Source organism: Bos javanicus, chromosome 3 (assembly GCF_032452875.1).
Source record: "Bos javanicus breed banteng chromosome 3, ARS-OSU_banteng_1.0, whole genome shotgun sequence".
Taxonomy (NCBI): domain Eukaryota; kingdom Metazoa; phylum Chordata; class Mammalia; order Artiodactyla; family Bovidae; genus Bos; species Bos javanicus.
Genome location: NC_083870.1, coordinates 481235 through 495314, shown reverse-complemented (window position 1 = coordinate 495314; position 14080 = coordinate 481235). Strand labels below are relative to the sequence as shown.

The window sequence follows — 14080 nt, the reverse complement described above, 5'->3', positions numbered from 1 at the left end:
AAGAGATGGATACCAGTTAGCGACTGAACAACAACAGCAACAAGCTCTAAACAATAGACCTTCATAAATGGTACAGGCTATTTAGAGACAATGAGCCTCTGCTTAACAAAACTTTTTGTTTTTGTTTTTTAAAGACATATACATTAATTTGATAAGCTTGCCAAGAGAGAACATGATATAGCTTACAAATTATCTATGTGGTGGAGAACTTACTTGCCTCTCTGGACTCTTCCCAGTTTCCTTTTACTCCAGTCACACTGGCCTTCTTGCTCTTCCTAAAATGTGACAAGTCCATTGCCTCCTCTAGACCTGAATACCTGATGCTTGGAATGTTCTGTCAGATTTTCTCATGGATCTTCTTTATTATCAGCAAGTCTATGCTTAAATGTTACCTCCATCGATAGGGTTCTTCTGATCACTTCATCTACATAGTCTCCCCACCTCCCAAACACACACACACACAAACACACACATACATGCATTTCCACTTAATTCGCTCAACATTCTGCACAGAATTTATCCATATCTGAAATTATAAATTTTGTATTTACTTATTACCTGTCTTTTATTTTTCCATTAGAACTCCAAGATGAAAGAGATGTTGCCTTTTTTATCCACTGCTCTGTCCTTGTACCTAAAACTTTCTGGCATCATAATAGGTGCCCAAAAATGTTTGTGGAATGAGTTAATTTCTATAATAACCAGTTGACTGTTCTCAGAACTGAATCTTGATAAACTTGTAGATGATTTGATTTGGTGACTCTAACATACTTTGTCAATTTGGTTGAAAATAAATCCACCCTCCCCATCATCCCCATCAAGTCCCAGGAATTATTCCATCCTAAGAACCAGCTTTATAAAGTAGACAGTTGTTGCATGATGGCTCTGGCTCTCTTTGGTTTTTGGCCTAGCCATTTAGCATGTGGAATTTTAGTTCCTCAACCAGGGATCAAATCCATGCACATTGTATTGGGAGAATGGAGTGTTAACCACTGGACCACCAGGGAAGTCTTGCATGATGATTCTTGAATTGACACTGAAAAATACCCTGTTAATGCCTAAATATCTCTTTTCCTAATGTGTGAGTGCTTGATATTGTACTTTTAAAGATTCATTTTCTTATATCCTCAAAGAATTTTAAAGTCCCCTAACACGTTTCTGAATTGGAGGCCATCGAGATAATTGGTTTAATTTTTAGATTTTAGATTTAAATTAACATACCCTTCTAATAAGAAATCTTCATCATATCTTTTCTAGGAAAATTTTGGAAGGGAATAAATGTTTTAGGAGAACAGGTGGGAAAGCACTGACTCAGCTTTGGATAGGGTGGCCTGGTACTTCTCTATCAAGGCTACCTCAAAGCCAGCTCATAGAAAATGATATAAAAATCATTTATACTAAGATGTAAATGACCAACTAAGCCAATCAATGGCCTGTTGCCATATTGAAAAGCAATTAAAATTTTAGATAAAATGTGACAGATGGATAACATATTTTGAGGGGCAGTGAGTCTTTCCATGAATCACTGAAATCATATATTAGAATTCCATTGTCAATCTCTGTTGTAAGTAAGGGGGTGAGTGCTGTTTTGTAATAAAATAAACCCTTGGCAAATAGCAGGTGCTCAAATTTTGACATTTGGATTAATGAATTAACAGTGGTAACTGAAGTGAGAGAAGTTGACAAATCAACATGTTGGCTCAAAGAAAGAAGTGATTAAATCCAGCTCTAGGGTTCAGGAAAATCCTTTTGAAGGAGATGTATCATTCCAAGGATGATCATTCCAATCTAGCGAAAAGCACAGGTGTTGGGGCTGCTGGGAGGAGAGCAAGACAGATTCCATCTTGAAGACTGTCAACCATCTTAAGGCAGGATGTGAACTGGGCTTGAACCCTGTTTACCATCATTGAAGAAAAACCAGGAAACCCCTTCCTACAGACAGCAAACAAAGATTGGAAGGAAAGATCAGGTTGTCTCAGTTAGATTAATGATAGTGCCTGCACTTGTGTCTTGTAACTGTTAATTCTTCCACACCTGCATGTTGTAAAACTAATTACTGATATGTATCCAGTCATGTGGGGGGTGGGTATAAAATCAAGTCCTCCGAAATCATTTGGGTTCTTGTTGGGAAACTATTCCCCTTGGACATGCTGGTGTAATAAACTGTACTCCACTGTTTTGAGTGTTCTCTGAGGTGTGTTTGTGACTTTGGATTCTACAATACAGGGACTGGGGAATCTATACTTTTAGAAAAGTTCCAGGTTGACTCTAAGTGGGACAGGTTTGAGTATGACAGTTTCACGCATATAGAACAGTAAGAGTAAGGTCTCAGTAGTAGGGAGGAGTGCAGGTGAGTAGACCTGAGAGGAGTTGCTGGAAATGAAGCCGGAAAGAAAGATTTGGGAGATCCTCTAACATAAAATCATATCATTTTGAGGCAGCTGAAACCAAATCATTAGTTAAGTGGTTTACCAAGGATTGGGCTTCCCTGGCGGCTCAGAGGTAAAGAATCCACCTGCAAAGCAGCAGACGAGGGTTCAATCCCTGGGTCAGGAAGATCTCCTGAAGGAAATGGCAACCCACTCCAGTATTCTTGCCTGGGAAATCTCATGGACAGAGGAGCCAGGCAGGCTACATACACTCCATAGGGTCCTAAAAGAGTGGGACAACACTTAGCGACTAAACAACAATTGCCAAGCATGCACAGAACAGCATTGCAACGGTGGATGTAGCACCAGATCTCCAGTGTTATTTCCACTGTAACAGAAGCTTAGGTAATAGCTAGATCAGGACAGTCTTGAAATGTCTGAAGGATGAAATTTTAAAGGTCCACTTGTCTTGCCGGACTTGATGCTGAACCTCCTAAACTCTAAGTGATTTTAAAACTTTGTCCTCAACGGAAAATTATTGGGCATTTCCTCTACACCAAATCAGTAACACGCAAAGTAGTTCACTGCTTTGCAAGGTCTACAGGGATCACGTCGGATTCTCCAAACTGGGCTTCCCCCGAAGGGGCCAAGATGATGTCATCCAATGATGTGCACGCCCCTAACCACTTCCCCTGCGGCCGAAGCCTCGCCCCTCGGCATTTTCTCCCCACCTTTTTCAGGTGCGTCGTGACGTAAGACGTGGGTCACACAACCTCGGCAACTGGTCCCGGAAGCAAAAAGTCGAGGGACGGAGAAGGAGGCGGAAAGGAGGGCTTGCGTCCGTGTCGCCGCCAGGGGGCGGGGTGGGGCGGGGCCGGGCATGGTAACGGCTAGGCTGCTGGGCTGGAGGGAGGAGGAGGGACCGGTATCTGCCGCCGCTACCGCTGCCGCCGGTGCTCCAACCTGTTCCGTGTGGCCCACGCTGGCCTTGCCGCGGCCATGATGATCCACGGCTTCCAGAGTAGCCACCAGGACTTCTCCTTCGGGCCCTGGAAGCTAACGGCATCCAAGACCCACATCATGAAGTCGGCGGATGTGGAGAAGTGAGGCTCTAGGGCTGGGATCGGGGTTGCGGGCCTTGGAGCTCGGCCTGGGCGGGAGGCAGAGCGAGGCCTGCGAAGCCCCAGCCCTCCTCTAGGGCGGAGGCTCGTGTCCCTCTGGACGGGACCTTTGAATTGACAACACCAGGAAATATTCCTGTCACTACTTCCTGTCCTTCGGTTCGGGTTCGCCAGGCTCTGGCTTCGTGAAACAGTCACTCCGCCGGGGTTTGAGTAGAGTATGACTGTTCTGGTGGACTGCCCCCTCCCGTAGGTCTCTACCTGCCACAGCCGGCGCCACCTTTAGATTATTTCTGGGTGGCTGTGACCTATTTTCTTGAGGGTTAATAACGGGGGTGGTATATATGCTTGGTTTTTAACGTGTCAGGTGCCATGCCAGGCGCTTGAGATACAGAAGATGAAAGCCTCTTCCTCGAGGAATTCACAGTCTTGTGAAAGAGACAGTTGTACAGTGGGAATTGATAGAGGTGTACCTGCAGGGTTATTTGGGAATTTTTTTTTTTTTTTTTGAGGTGGGGAACAAGGCATCCAGGAAATTGAGATGCCTGAAATGGATCTTACTAAAGACGGTGGGATGGGGTGGGGCTGGGCTCGTGTGTAGCGCCGCAGGGCCAGTGAGAGTGACAACCGTGATGCATTGTGATGCCCGAGCTGAATCTTGACAAGGTATGGGGAGGTCCAGGGGGACGTACAAAGCCAGGGGAGTCAGAGAGAGTGGGAGGCATGAAGAACAGTTCCTGTGTGATTAGAGCATGAGGTATTAGAAGGGAAGAACTGCAGTGAGAAGCCAGTGGCAGATAGGCTCCGGAGCAGCGAAGATACCACGGAGAGAACTTTTATGCCAGGCTAAGGAGTTTTGTTGGATTTTATCTGACTACCAGCAGGTGTTATTTTATACTAAGGGACGACATTATCAGATGTACACTCTGAAGGATCTGAACAAAGAATCTGAACATGATGTGGCAGTTGGATTGGAGGGCTGCAGGACCGGGGAAAGAGATCAGTTAGAAGGGTAGAGAGGAGAGGAGAGGTTTTAGAGATTAAGTGATTTGATGGTCACTTAATAGGAGGAGTAAGGGTAAAAGGAAGAATCTATACCCTTGGCAAGATTTCTGGCTTGGGTCATGGAAAGTTTTGCCATTGGATATGGTGAGAAATACAGGAGGAAGAGCAGTTGGGGGCAGGTGTTGGATGGAGGATGAGTTTAGTTTGTTGAAAGATGAATTGAGTGTAGTTTATAAAGTGGAGATGTCTTAGGCACTTATCTTGGAGCTTAAAAAAGATGATTTATTTATGGGTTTATGTTTGGGAATCATCAGTTGGTACCTGGAGGCTTGAGAGTGCATTAAGACTGTCTAGAAATCATCCAGAAGAAAAGAAAAAGGTCATGAGGTGAAACTCTAGGGAGCAATGACAGATTTAGGCAGAGGAAAGTGACCAGAAGAGAGTTTGAAAGGATGTTTAGTATCATAATTAGTAAAAAGGTAACTTTCTTGCAGAGTCACTAAGAAAAATTTTGTTTCATCCCACCACAGGTTGAGTTATTCTCTGAGTTTTCCTCTGTTGTATAACTTTCTGCTATATATTGCGCCATATATATATAATTGTGGTATATATTAAGTTCAGTGCTGGTGCAAATCTAATTGTGATTTCGGATTGTGAATTTTAAATCGTTGTAACTAGGCTCAAGCACATCTTTATTAATCAAAATAGGAACCATTACAGTCATCACATTTTTACCTATGAGAAATGTTTGTTTATTTCTGTAGTTTAAAAATCTGTGCTTTGGGATTCAGCAATGAACTCTTGGTAGCATTTTCTGCCTCCTACTTGTTGTGGAAGCGTTTTCCCTGCAAAAAGTTGAGATGCTTGGAGAAGTGGTCATCAGTTGGTGAGAGGTCAGGTGAATATGGAGGATGAGGCAAAACTTGGTAGCCCAATTCATTCAACTTTTGAAGCATTGATTGTGCAACCTGCAGTCAGGCATTGCTGTGGAGAAGAATTGGGTCCTTTGTGTTGACCAGTGCTGGCTGCACCCTTTGCAATTTTCAATGTACCTCATCAGTTTGCTGAGCATACATCTCAGATGTAATGGTTTCCCCCAGATTCAGAAAGCTGCCGTGGATTGGACCGGCAGCAGACCACCAAACAGTGACTCTAACCTTTTTTTTCTGATGCATGTTTGGCTTTGAGAAGTGCTCTGGACAACCACTGAGCTGATTGTCGCTGGTTATTGTATATTAATATTTAAGTGAATTAGGAAAATTTTGAATTAATAATGGCTCAGATGGTAAAGAATCTGCCTGCAGTAAGAGACCCGGGTTCTATCTCTGGGTTGGGAAGATCCCCTGGAGAAGGAAATGGTAACCCACTCCAGTATTTTTGCCTGGAGAATTCCATGGACAGAGGAACCTGGTGGGTTACAGTCCACAAGGTCACAAAGAGGCAGACACAACTGAGCAACTAACGCTTTCACTTTTCTTTGAATTAGTGAAATTTCCTTTAATGAGTTAAGGCATCTTAATCCTATAAAGGCTTCCTGTCTTCTTGGCCTTATAAATTTGTTGTTCAGTTGCTCAGTGAATCTGACTCTTTGTGACCCCCATGGACTGCAGCATGCCAGGCTTCTCTGTCCTTCACTAACTCCCAGAGTTTGCTCAAACTTGTCTCCATTGAGTCGGTGATGCCATCCAACCATCTTGTTCTCTGTCGTCCTCTTCTCCTCCTGCCCTCAATTTTTCCCAGCATCAGGGTCTTTTCCAGTGAGTAGGCTCTTTGCGTCAGGTGGCCAAAGTATTGGAGCTTCAGCTTCAGCATCAGTCCTTCTAATGAATATTCAGGATTGATTTCCTTTAGGATTGATTGGTTTGATCTCCTTGAAGTCCAAGGGTCTCTCGAGAGTCTTCTCCAGCACCATAGTTCAAAAGCATCAATTCTTTGGTGCTCAGCCTTCTTTATGGTCCAACTCTCACATCCATACATGACTACTGGAAAAACCATAGCTTTGACTAGACGGACCTTTGTTGGCAAAGTGATGTCTCTGCTTTTTAATATGCTGTCTAGACTTGTCATAGCTTTTCTTTGAAGGAGCAAGTGTCTTAATTTCCTGGCTTCAGTCACCATTTGCAGTGATTTTGGAGTCCAGGAAAATAAAGTCTGTCATTGTTTCCATTGTTTCCCCATCTATTTGCCATGAAGTGATGGGACTGGATGCCATGATCTTAGTTTTTTGAATGTTGAGTTTTAAGCAGCTTTTTCACTCTCCTTTTTCACCTTCATCAAGAGGCTCTTTAGTTCCTTTTTGCTTTCTGCCATCCGGGTGGTGTCATCTGCCTATATGAGGTTATTGATTCAGGCAATGAGCTTCATCCAGCCTGGCATTTTTCATGATATACTGTACATATAAATTTAGAAGCAGGGGCTTCCCTGGTGGCTCAGCTGGTAAAGAATCCACCTGCGATGTCGGAGACCCTGGGTTCGATCCCTGGGTTGGGAACTCCAGTATTCTGACCTGGAGAATTCCATGGACTGCAAAGAGTCAGAGACAACTGAGAGACTTTCATTAGCACTAACTAGCACTAAGCAGGGTGACAATATACAGCCTTGACGTACTCCTTTCCTGATTTTGAGCCAGTCTGTTGTTCCATGTTGGGTTCTAACTGTTGCTTCTTGACCTGCATTCAGGTTTCTCAGGAGGCAGGTAAGGTGGTCTGGTATTCCCAACTCTTCAAGAGTTTTCCAGTTTGTTGTGATCCACACAGTCAAAGGCTTTAGCACAGTCAATGAAGCAGATGTTTTTCTGGAATTCCCTTGCTTTCTCTGTGATCCAGTGGATGTTGGCAATTTGATGTCTGGTTCCTCTGCCTTTTCTAAATCCAACTTACACATCTGGAAGTTCTTGGTTCATGTACTATTGAAACCTAGCTTGGAGGATTTTGAGCATTTGCTAGCATGTGAAATGAGTGAAGTTGTATGGTAGTTTGAACATTCTTTGGCATTGCCCTTCTTTGGGACTGGAATGAAAACTGACCTTTTCCAGTCCTGTGGCCACTGCTGACTTTTCTTTGACCTTATAAATAGGCATGCTGCTGCTGCTGCTGCTAAGTCACTTCAGTCATGTCCAACTCTGTGCGACCCCATAGTCTATGCCCACCAGGCTCCGCTGTCCCTGGGATTACCTGTATGTTACAAAGAGTAAAATTTGCCATTAAAAATGGGGTTAAAACACTCTGTTTGGCCTGTATTCAAGATACTCTGAATTTAGGATGTTTGAAGAAATGTAAGTTATTGGCAGGTATTTTTTTGACATATATATAACTGGAGTATTTCAGAGGACTACCAGATTTTTTCAGATATGTTGGGAAAATCCACAGAATCACATCTTATGTTAGTTTATATTTCATATGCACTTTGCAGTGGTTGCAGGTTATTTATATCTAATCTTTTTATGAAATGTTTATTCTGATTATAATCCATCCTATTTAGTCTTTTAAGTATTTAATATTTTCTTTTTTTAAAAATTTTGTTTTATTGTGGTAAAAACACTTAATATGAATTCTACCCTCCTGACAAATTAATAAATTTAGAATGCATTATTATTGGCTATAGGGACAGTGTTGTATAGCAGATCTCTAGAAGTTATTCATCTTGCTTGCCTGAAATTTTACATCTATTGATTAGCAACTTGTTTTTCCCTTCCTCCAACCCTTGGCAACTACCATTTCACTCTTTGATTCTATGAATAAGTGGAATCATGTAGTGTCTGTCTTTCTATGACTGGTTTGTTTTACTTAGCATAATGTTCTTAGGTTCATACATGCCGTCACAGATTGCAGAGTTTCCTACTTTTAAAGGCTGCATAATATTCCGTTGTATATATAAACCATATTTTATTTTCTCTCTTTTTTTAAAATAATATTTTCGCTGTCTGTCATGTCTATGGCATTTGCATGGGAGTATTGATCTTTCTAGTATTTGTTATTTTCTATTTCCTAATAACAAAAGAATAAATTTTACTTAAATTTATGATGAAAATTAATGGTATCAGGTATCACCCTAAAGATGTGCAACTTAAAATGTTAGATCACTGATAAGTGCTTATATACATAAACACAGAGATCTGATGAATAAACAGTGAGCCTGATTTTTTCCTTACTGTTGTATCATAAGCATTTTTCAACATTATTATATTCTCCTTTTAAATATTTTTAATGATTCGGTAATGTTTTATCATTTGGATAGACAGTTGTTTGTGTGCTCAGTCGCTTGGTCATGTCTGTCTTGTGACTCCCTGGACTGTAACCTGCCAGGCTCCTCTGTTCAAGGAATTTTCCAGGCAAGAATATTGGAGTGGATTGCCATTTCTACCCTAGGGGAATCTTCCCGACCCAGGGATCGAACCCGTGTCTCTTACATCTCCTGCATTGGCAGGTGGATTCTTTACCACTGCACCATCTGGGAAACCCAGACAACAGTTTACATAACTATTTATTTCCTTATCATTAGATTGTTTCTTTATTGTTATAAATGAGATGATTATGAGTATTAATGTACATAGTTTTTTTCTTCCCTGCATTGGGGATTATTTCTTTATTACAGATTTCCCAAAGCTGATATTTTGAGTCAAAGAATATAAATTTGATTAAATTATTGGTACTTTTTTTCTTAATTTTTGCCCCAGGGTGGAATGTAAATTGACATAGTTCTTCTGAAAATCTAAGCGAGCAAGTGCTGGTTTCCCTCAGTGGGTGTATTTGCTTTTTTCATTATCACCTTTTAAAGCTTGCAACAAGTTGAGAATTTTACTGGCAAAGGTGTTTTCCTATAAGAAATAGCAGCTTTAATTTTTTAGTGTTTTTTTCTTTGTTTCATAGCCAAAATTAATTGTTATGTGAGAACAGAAAATTCAGCAGAGATAGGAAGCCTATGGAAACATGCGGCTGTGGTACATTAACTTCTCTTCTGGGCAGTCATGGTAAAATTAGAACCCATCTTCATTCTTAAAAGTGGTGAGGCTTTGATGATCCAGGAATGAAATAGATGTTTCTACTATCAATATTTTTTACATTAAAAGTTTAAATAATTTGTTTATGCATAGTTTTTACAATATTTGATTGGTATGTCTAATTGGGAATAGATTTAAAGCAACTGGAAAGAGGATAATTGTGGTCTTGGGATATACATAGATCTTTGTTAGCTTTATGTAAAAATACATTCTGTAATATATTGTTTCACCTTACCTAACTTGTATAGCTATATAGCTTTCAAAAATCTGGAAGTCTTAAAAAAGGAAAAAAAAAGAAAACCTGATCTGCTAAAGTAGCTGTCATATACCACTTGCACTAAAATCCTGTGCTTTGTTCAGGATCCATTAGAACTTCATTCAAAGCATTTTTAAACTTTGGACTCTATTGCATACTTTATAACTGTATTAGAAATGTAAGGAAGGAGAAAAGATCCCTACAGTCTCTTTGCCCTAATAAATGAATTATTATTATTTTTCCTGTTCTCTTTTTATTCATTATGCAGTTTAAAGATGTGTGCTTGTTTGCTTTTTCCAGCCTTTGATAGGTTAAAACAAAATAAAAAGGGATCAGGGTGTTTCAGGGGCAGATACCTACATTCTAGAGCAGCTAGAGGTATAAACCCTCGAACTTGAGGACCTTGTCTTAACAAGTTTGTTAAATATGATGATCTTTGATCAGTAGGAAAAGATGAAATAACATTTTAAAGTTTTTGTTTGTGAACAAAGTACCTAATACTTTTTGAAAATTTTCTGAAAGCAATAAAATTAAAAAATTGATATAAAAGATAATTAGAAAATTGCTTCCATGGAGCCTCTGTGTTAGTTATGCTTTCAGGTTGCAAGGAAAAGAGAATCCCTGCCCCACCCCTCAGCCCCCTTCCCATCCCTGTCCACCTCGGTTGCCTTGAGTGATGAGAATTTAATAGTACATGAAGAAATAATTAAACACAGGATTTAGCTCAGAAAATGAACAGTTCTTATGACCAAAACAACTGTAGATGTTTCTAATCTTATTATCCTTATTTTTCAGTTTCTCCTTTGCTCTGTCTGCTTCTCTGGCTGTTACTTAAAATGTTCACTCTCCCCTCCTCACTACCTCATGGTTCTGTGTCATGCCATATCTCTTGGTTTGTGCTTTATTTAACTGTCATCCAAACTTATGAAAAGAGGGATCAGAATAAATTTAATTGGCCATTATTCAATTCAGCATGACTGTATTGGGCAGAGTTCTCAGGCTAAAATTCAGGGGTTCCTGTTCCTGCCAGCCCATAGATAATTGCTGTTGTTTGAGAAGCTGAACTTTCATCCCTAAACTGAATGTCCTGTTTATAACTGAGGTGATAGGGTTATAAGGCATGGTAACCTATACATAAAGGGCTTCCCTGGTGGCTCAATGGTAAAGGATCCACCTACCAATGCAAGAGACACAGATTCAATCCCTGGGTGAGAAAGATCCCCTGGAGAAGGAAATGGCAACCCACTCCAGTATTGTTGTCTGGGAAATGCCAGAGACAGAGGACTCTGGTAGGCAAAAGAGTCAGACATAACAACTAAACAACAACAACAAAAAACCTATACATAGAGTTACTTTTTCCAGAAGTAACTAGTAGCCACTTCAAAATCTTTAAAACAGGGCTTACAAACTCAGCTTTCTAAAGAGTCAAGGGGACTGGTGAACCAGCAAGCTCATACCCCACGTAAAGAGAGAAGCCTCTACTCTGTTCCAGCCAGTTGGTGTCATGTGGAAATACAGGTGCAGTATTGGCCAAATCTTCCTTTTTATTTTCCAAAGAGAAACCGAAAGTCCAGATTTCTCAAAAATCTCTCCACTTTTATTGGCAACTCAATAATTTCGCCAGTTATTTCAAATATTAAAAAAGTATTCTGTGTAGGCTAGTCGTAACATATCTGTGAGTTAATAATTTGTGATCTTGGCCTCATAGTAGGTCTAATATAACTTTCTTGTGTAATAAGACTAGCCAGGTGAGGTCCAAGTTTTTATAAAGCAGGCCAGTATAATGGAAAGAGGCCTAGTTTTACCACTTACTAGCTCTGTGATTTCAGTTAGCTACTTAAGTTCTCTGAGCCTTTCTTAGCTCACAGGATAGTTTTGAGGCTCAGATTCAATTATCTCAGACTTCGATCATCCTACCTTAAATGGTACCCTTCCATTGCTTTGCTTCAATTTTCGTGTATCACTTATTACTAGCTGACATTATATTATGTATTTTTTGTATATTTGTTTATTACTTATCTTGTTATTTAGCCCACTACCTAGTACAGGCCAAAAAGGTATACACAAAGACAATGGATGATGAAAGCATTTCTAGACTTCACAACTATATCATCTTATTAAATCATATTATTTAACTCACTTAGGAGTAGAAGGTATTCTGTGGAGATCAGAAGGAAACAAGAGTGCCAACAGTGATATAAAATAATCCTCCTGCCTTTTGATTATGCATAGGTTAGCTGATGAATTGCATATGCCGTCTCTCCCCGAAATGATGTTTGGAGACAATGTTTTAAGAATCCAGCATGGCTCTGGCTTTGGAATTGAGTTCAATGCTACAGATGCATTAAGATGTGTGAACAACTACCAAGGAATGCTTAAAGTAGCCTGTGCTGAAGAGTGGCAGGAAAGCAGGTGAGAACCTGGGCAGTTAGGGGTTGAAATAGAAAAGAGTTGAAAAAGTATTCAGTTGTGATATTTTATTAGAATGAAGGGCTAGTGTTATTATTAAATTTGATAGTTGAATCTAGAGTTCATTTTTCTCATTGATAAAAGAGATCAATTACCCCCTTTTTAGTACTTCTTGAGTTAAATTGAATGATAGTTGAGGTGAGCTATGGAAGCTTTAGTTTTTTGAGCTTTCAGTGTTCTTTCGTGAGACCCATTACACTGTGTACTTTAATGTTCCTGTTTTTGAAGAAAAATGTTTGCTTATGATTTGCATTGAAAATCTAAGGAGGATTGAAATCAAGAAAAATGAAAAATGTATTTTATTTTGTAATCAAATCGAGAGTTATTTATTTTGTTCCTGTTATGTATTAGGTTCTTTGAAAAAAGTATAAACCTTTAAAACCATGTCCTTAGGCAGTGTACAGATTAACTGGGGAGACTACATTATCAATTCATGAATAACAGGTTAAATAACAATACATGTACAGAAAAGCTAAGAAAGATCTTATATTAGTGAATTTTGACAAGTATATGTGTTTATTAATAGAATACTTTATATTATGTATAGAATGTAATTTGGTGTGATGCGTGAATACTACAGTCCAGGGGGTCACAAAAGAGTTGGACATGACTTATCAGCTAAACAACAAAATGAATGCAGATGTTCTATATTCTACCTCACTGAATCTGATCCTTCTCATTTTGGTATTTGAGGACGGAGGGTGAACACTCTAAAGAGGTTATTAAACCGTATGATTGGACCTATACAACGGATTATAAGGGAACATTACTTGGAGAATCACTTAAGTTAAAGGTAAATCTTATTTTTTGCTTTTATAAATCATTGATTGCTTTGGATAGTCTCAATATTAAAGCTTCCTAGTAATGGGTTATTTTATGCTGCTACTTTCATCCTACTTACTTTGTATTGTGGGAGGCTTTAGAACCTATTGTGAGGGAATTTTGCTCATTGATTATCAGCACAAAATAAAAGAAGGCCATAGTGGAACAATTTTTATTAAAAATATGGTTGTAGTAGTTGGCAGATTGCCTTAATGTTATTATGTAATATCAAGAAGCATTAAAATGTATTGTCCTTGGTGTACTGTATTAGGTGTTTTAGACAAACCCTGCTTGCTAGTAGCTTGCAGTTTTACAGATAAACGGATATGTGGGCAGGGAGGAATTTTGATCAGACAACTGGGATTATTTTTCTGTCTGCACTGTGTGTGAATCAGGTATGACTTTAGGTGAGTTATTTAATGTCTGATTCTATTTTATAAGTAAATTGGATAAACAGAAATATCTACCTTATAGCAGAATTTTGATATAAAATTATCTGTGGGAGTTTTCAGTGAATTCTGAAACTCTGTATTGATTTTAAACTGCATCTGTATAAGACCTGCTTAAGAAGAAATTCACTTCATGGTAAATGACACTAGGAATGTGGAACCGGCAGGCCTCGTATTGGGAGCTTAGCTACATAGAGTCATGGATACAGCAGAGTACAGACAAATAATCCCTCCACTACAGTCTAATGGGGGAGGAAGGTCATTCTAGTCTGTTAATACTTTATAGATTAATATTCCCTCTTTTCATTCCTGATTGAAAAACTTTTCAAAGTGTGTAGACCGTTTGCTGTTTCATTGCAGAAAGTGAGGAAATGAGAATTTGTTTTCCCTTATGCAATACTGATGACTTTCTTTGTGGGAGACAGGAGTGTGAGAGCAGTAGGAGGTGAAAGGCATATGCTCAGTGCTCTTCATTGGCACTTCACCCTGTCATCTGATTTGTCCTAAGGTGTTGCTGACAAATGTCAGTATGATCAACCACTCATTAGTGGTCAGGAGCTGAGGCTTTGGCAGACCTTAGTTCAAATCTC

General features: G+C 39.6%; 1 protein-coding gene across 2 annotated transcripts in view; it reads left to right on the top strand.

The window, feature by feature from the left end:
• Positions 1-3180: 3180 nt before the first annotated feature.
• The window catches only part of TIPRL (TOR signaling pathway regulator), a 70941-nt gene continuing 60041 nt past the window's right edge, over positions 3181-14080 (top strand). The window contains exons 1-4 of one of the 2 annotated variants that reach the window (XM_061399334.1): positions 3384-3472; positions 11149-11268; positions 11983-12162; positions 12913-13012. In XM_061399334.1, coding sequence (XP_061255318.1) covers positions 11255-11268; positions 11983-12162; positions 12913-13012 — 294 coding nt within the window. In that variant the 5' untranslated portion in view covers positions 3384-3472; positions 11149-11254. Of the gene's footprint in view, positions 3473-11148; positions 11269-11982; positions 12163-12912; positions 13013-14080 lie in introns of both variants that reach the window. The other variant, XM_061399327.1, reaches the window with a different exon arrangement.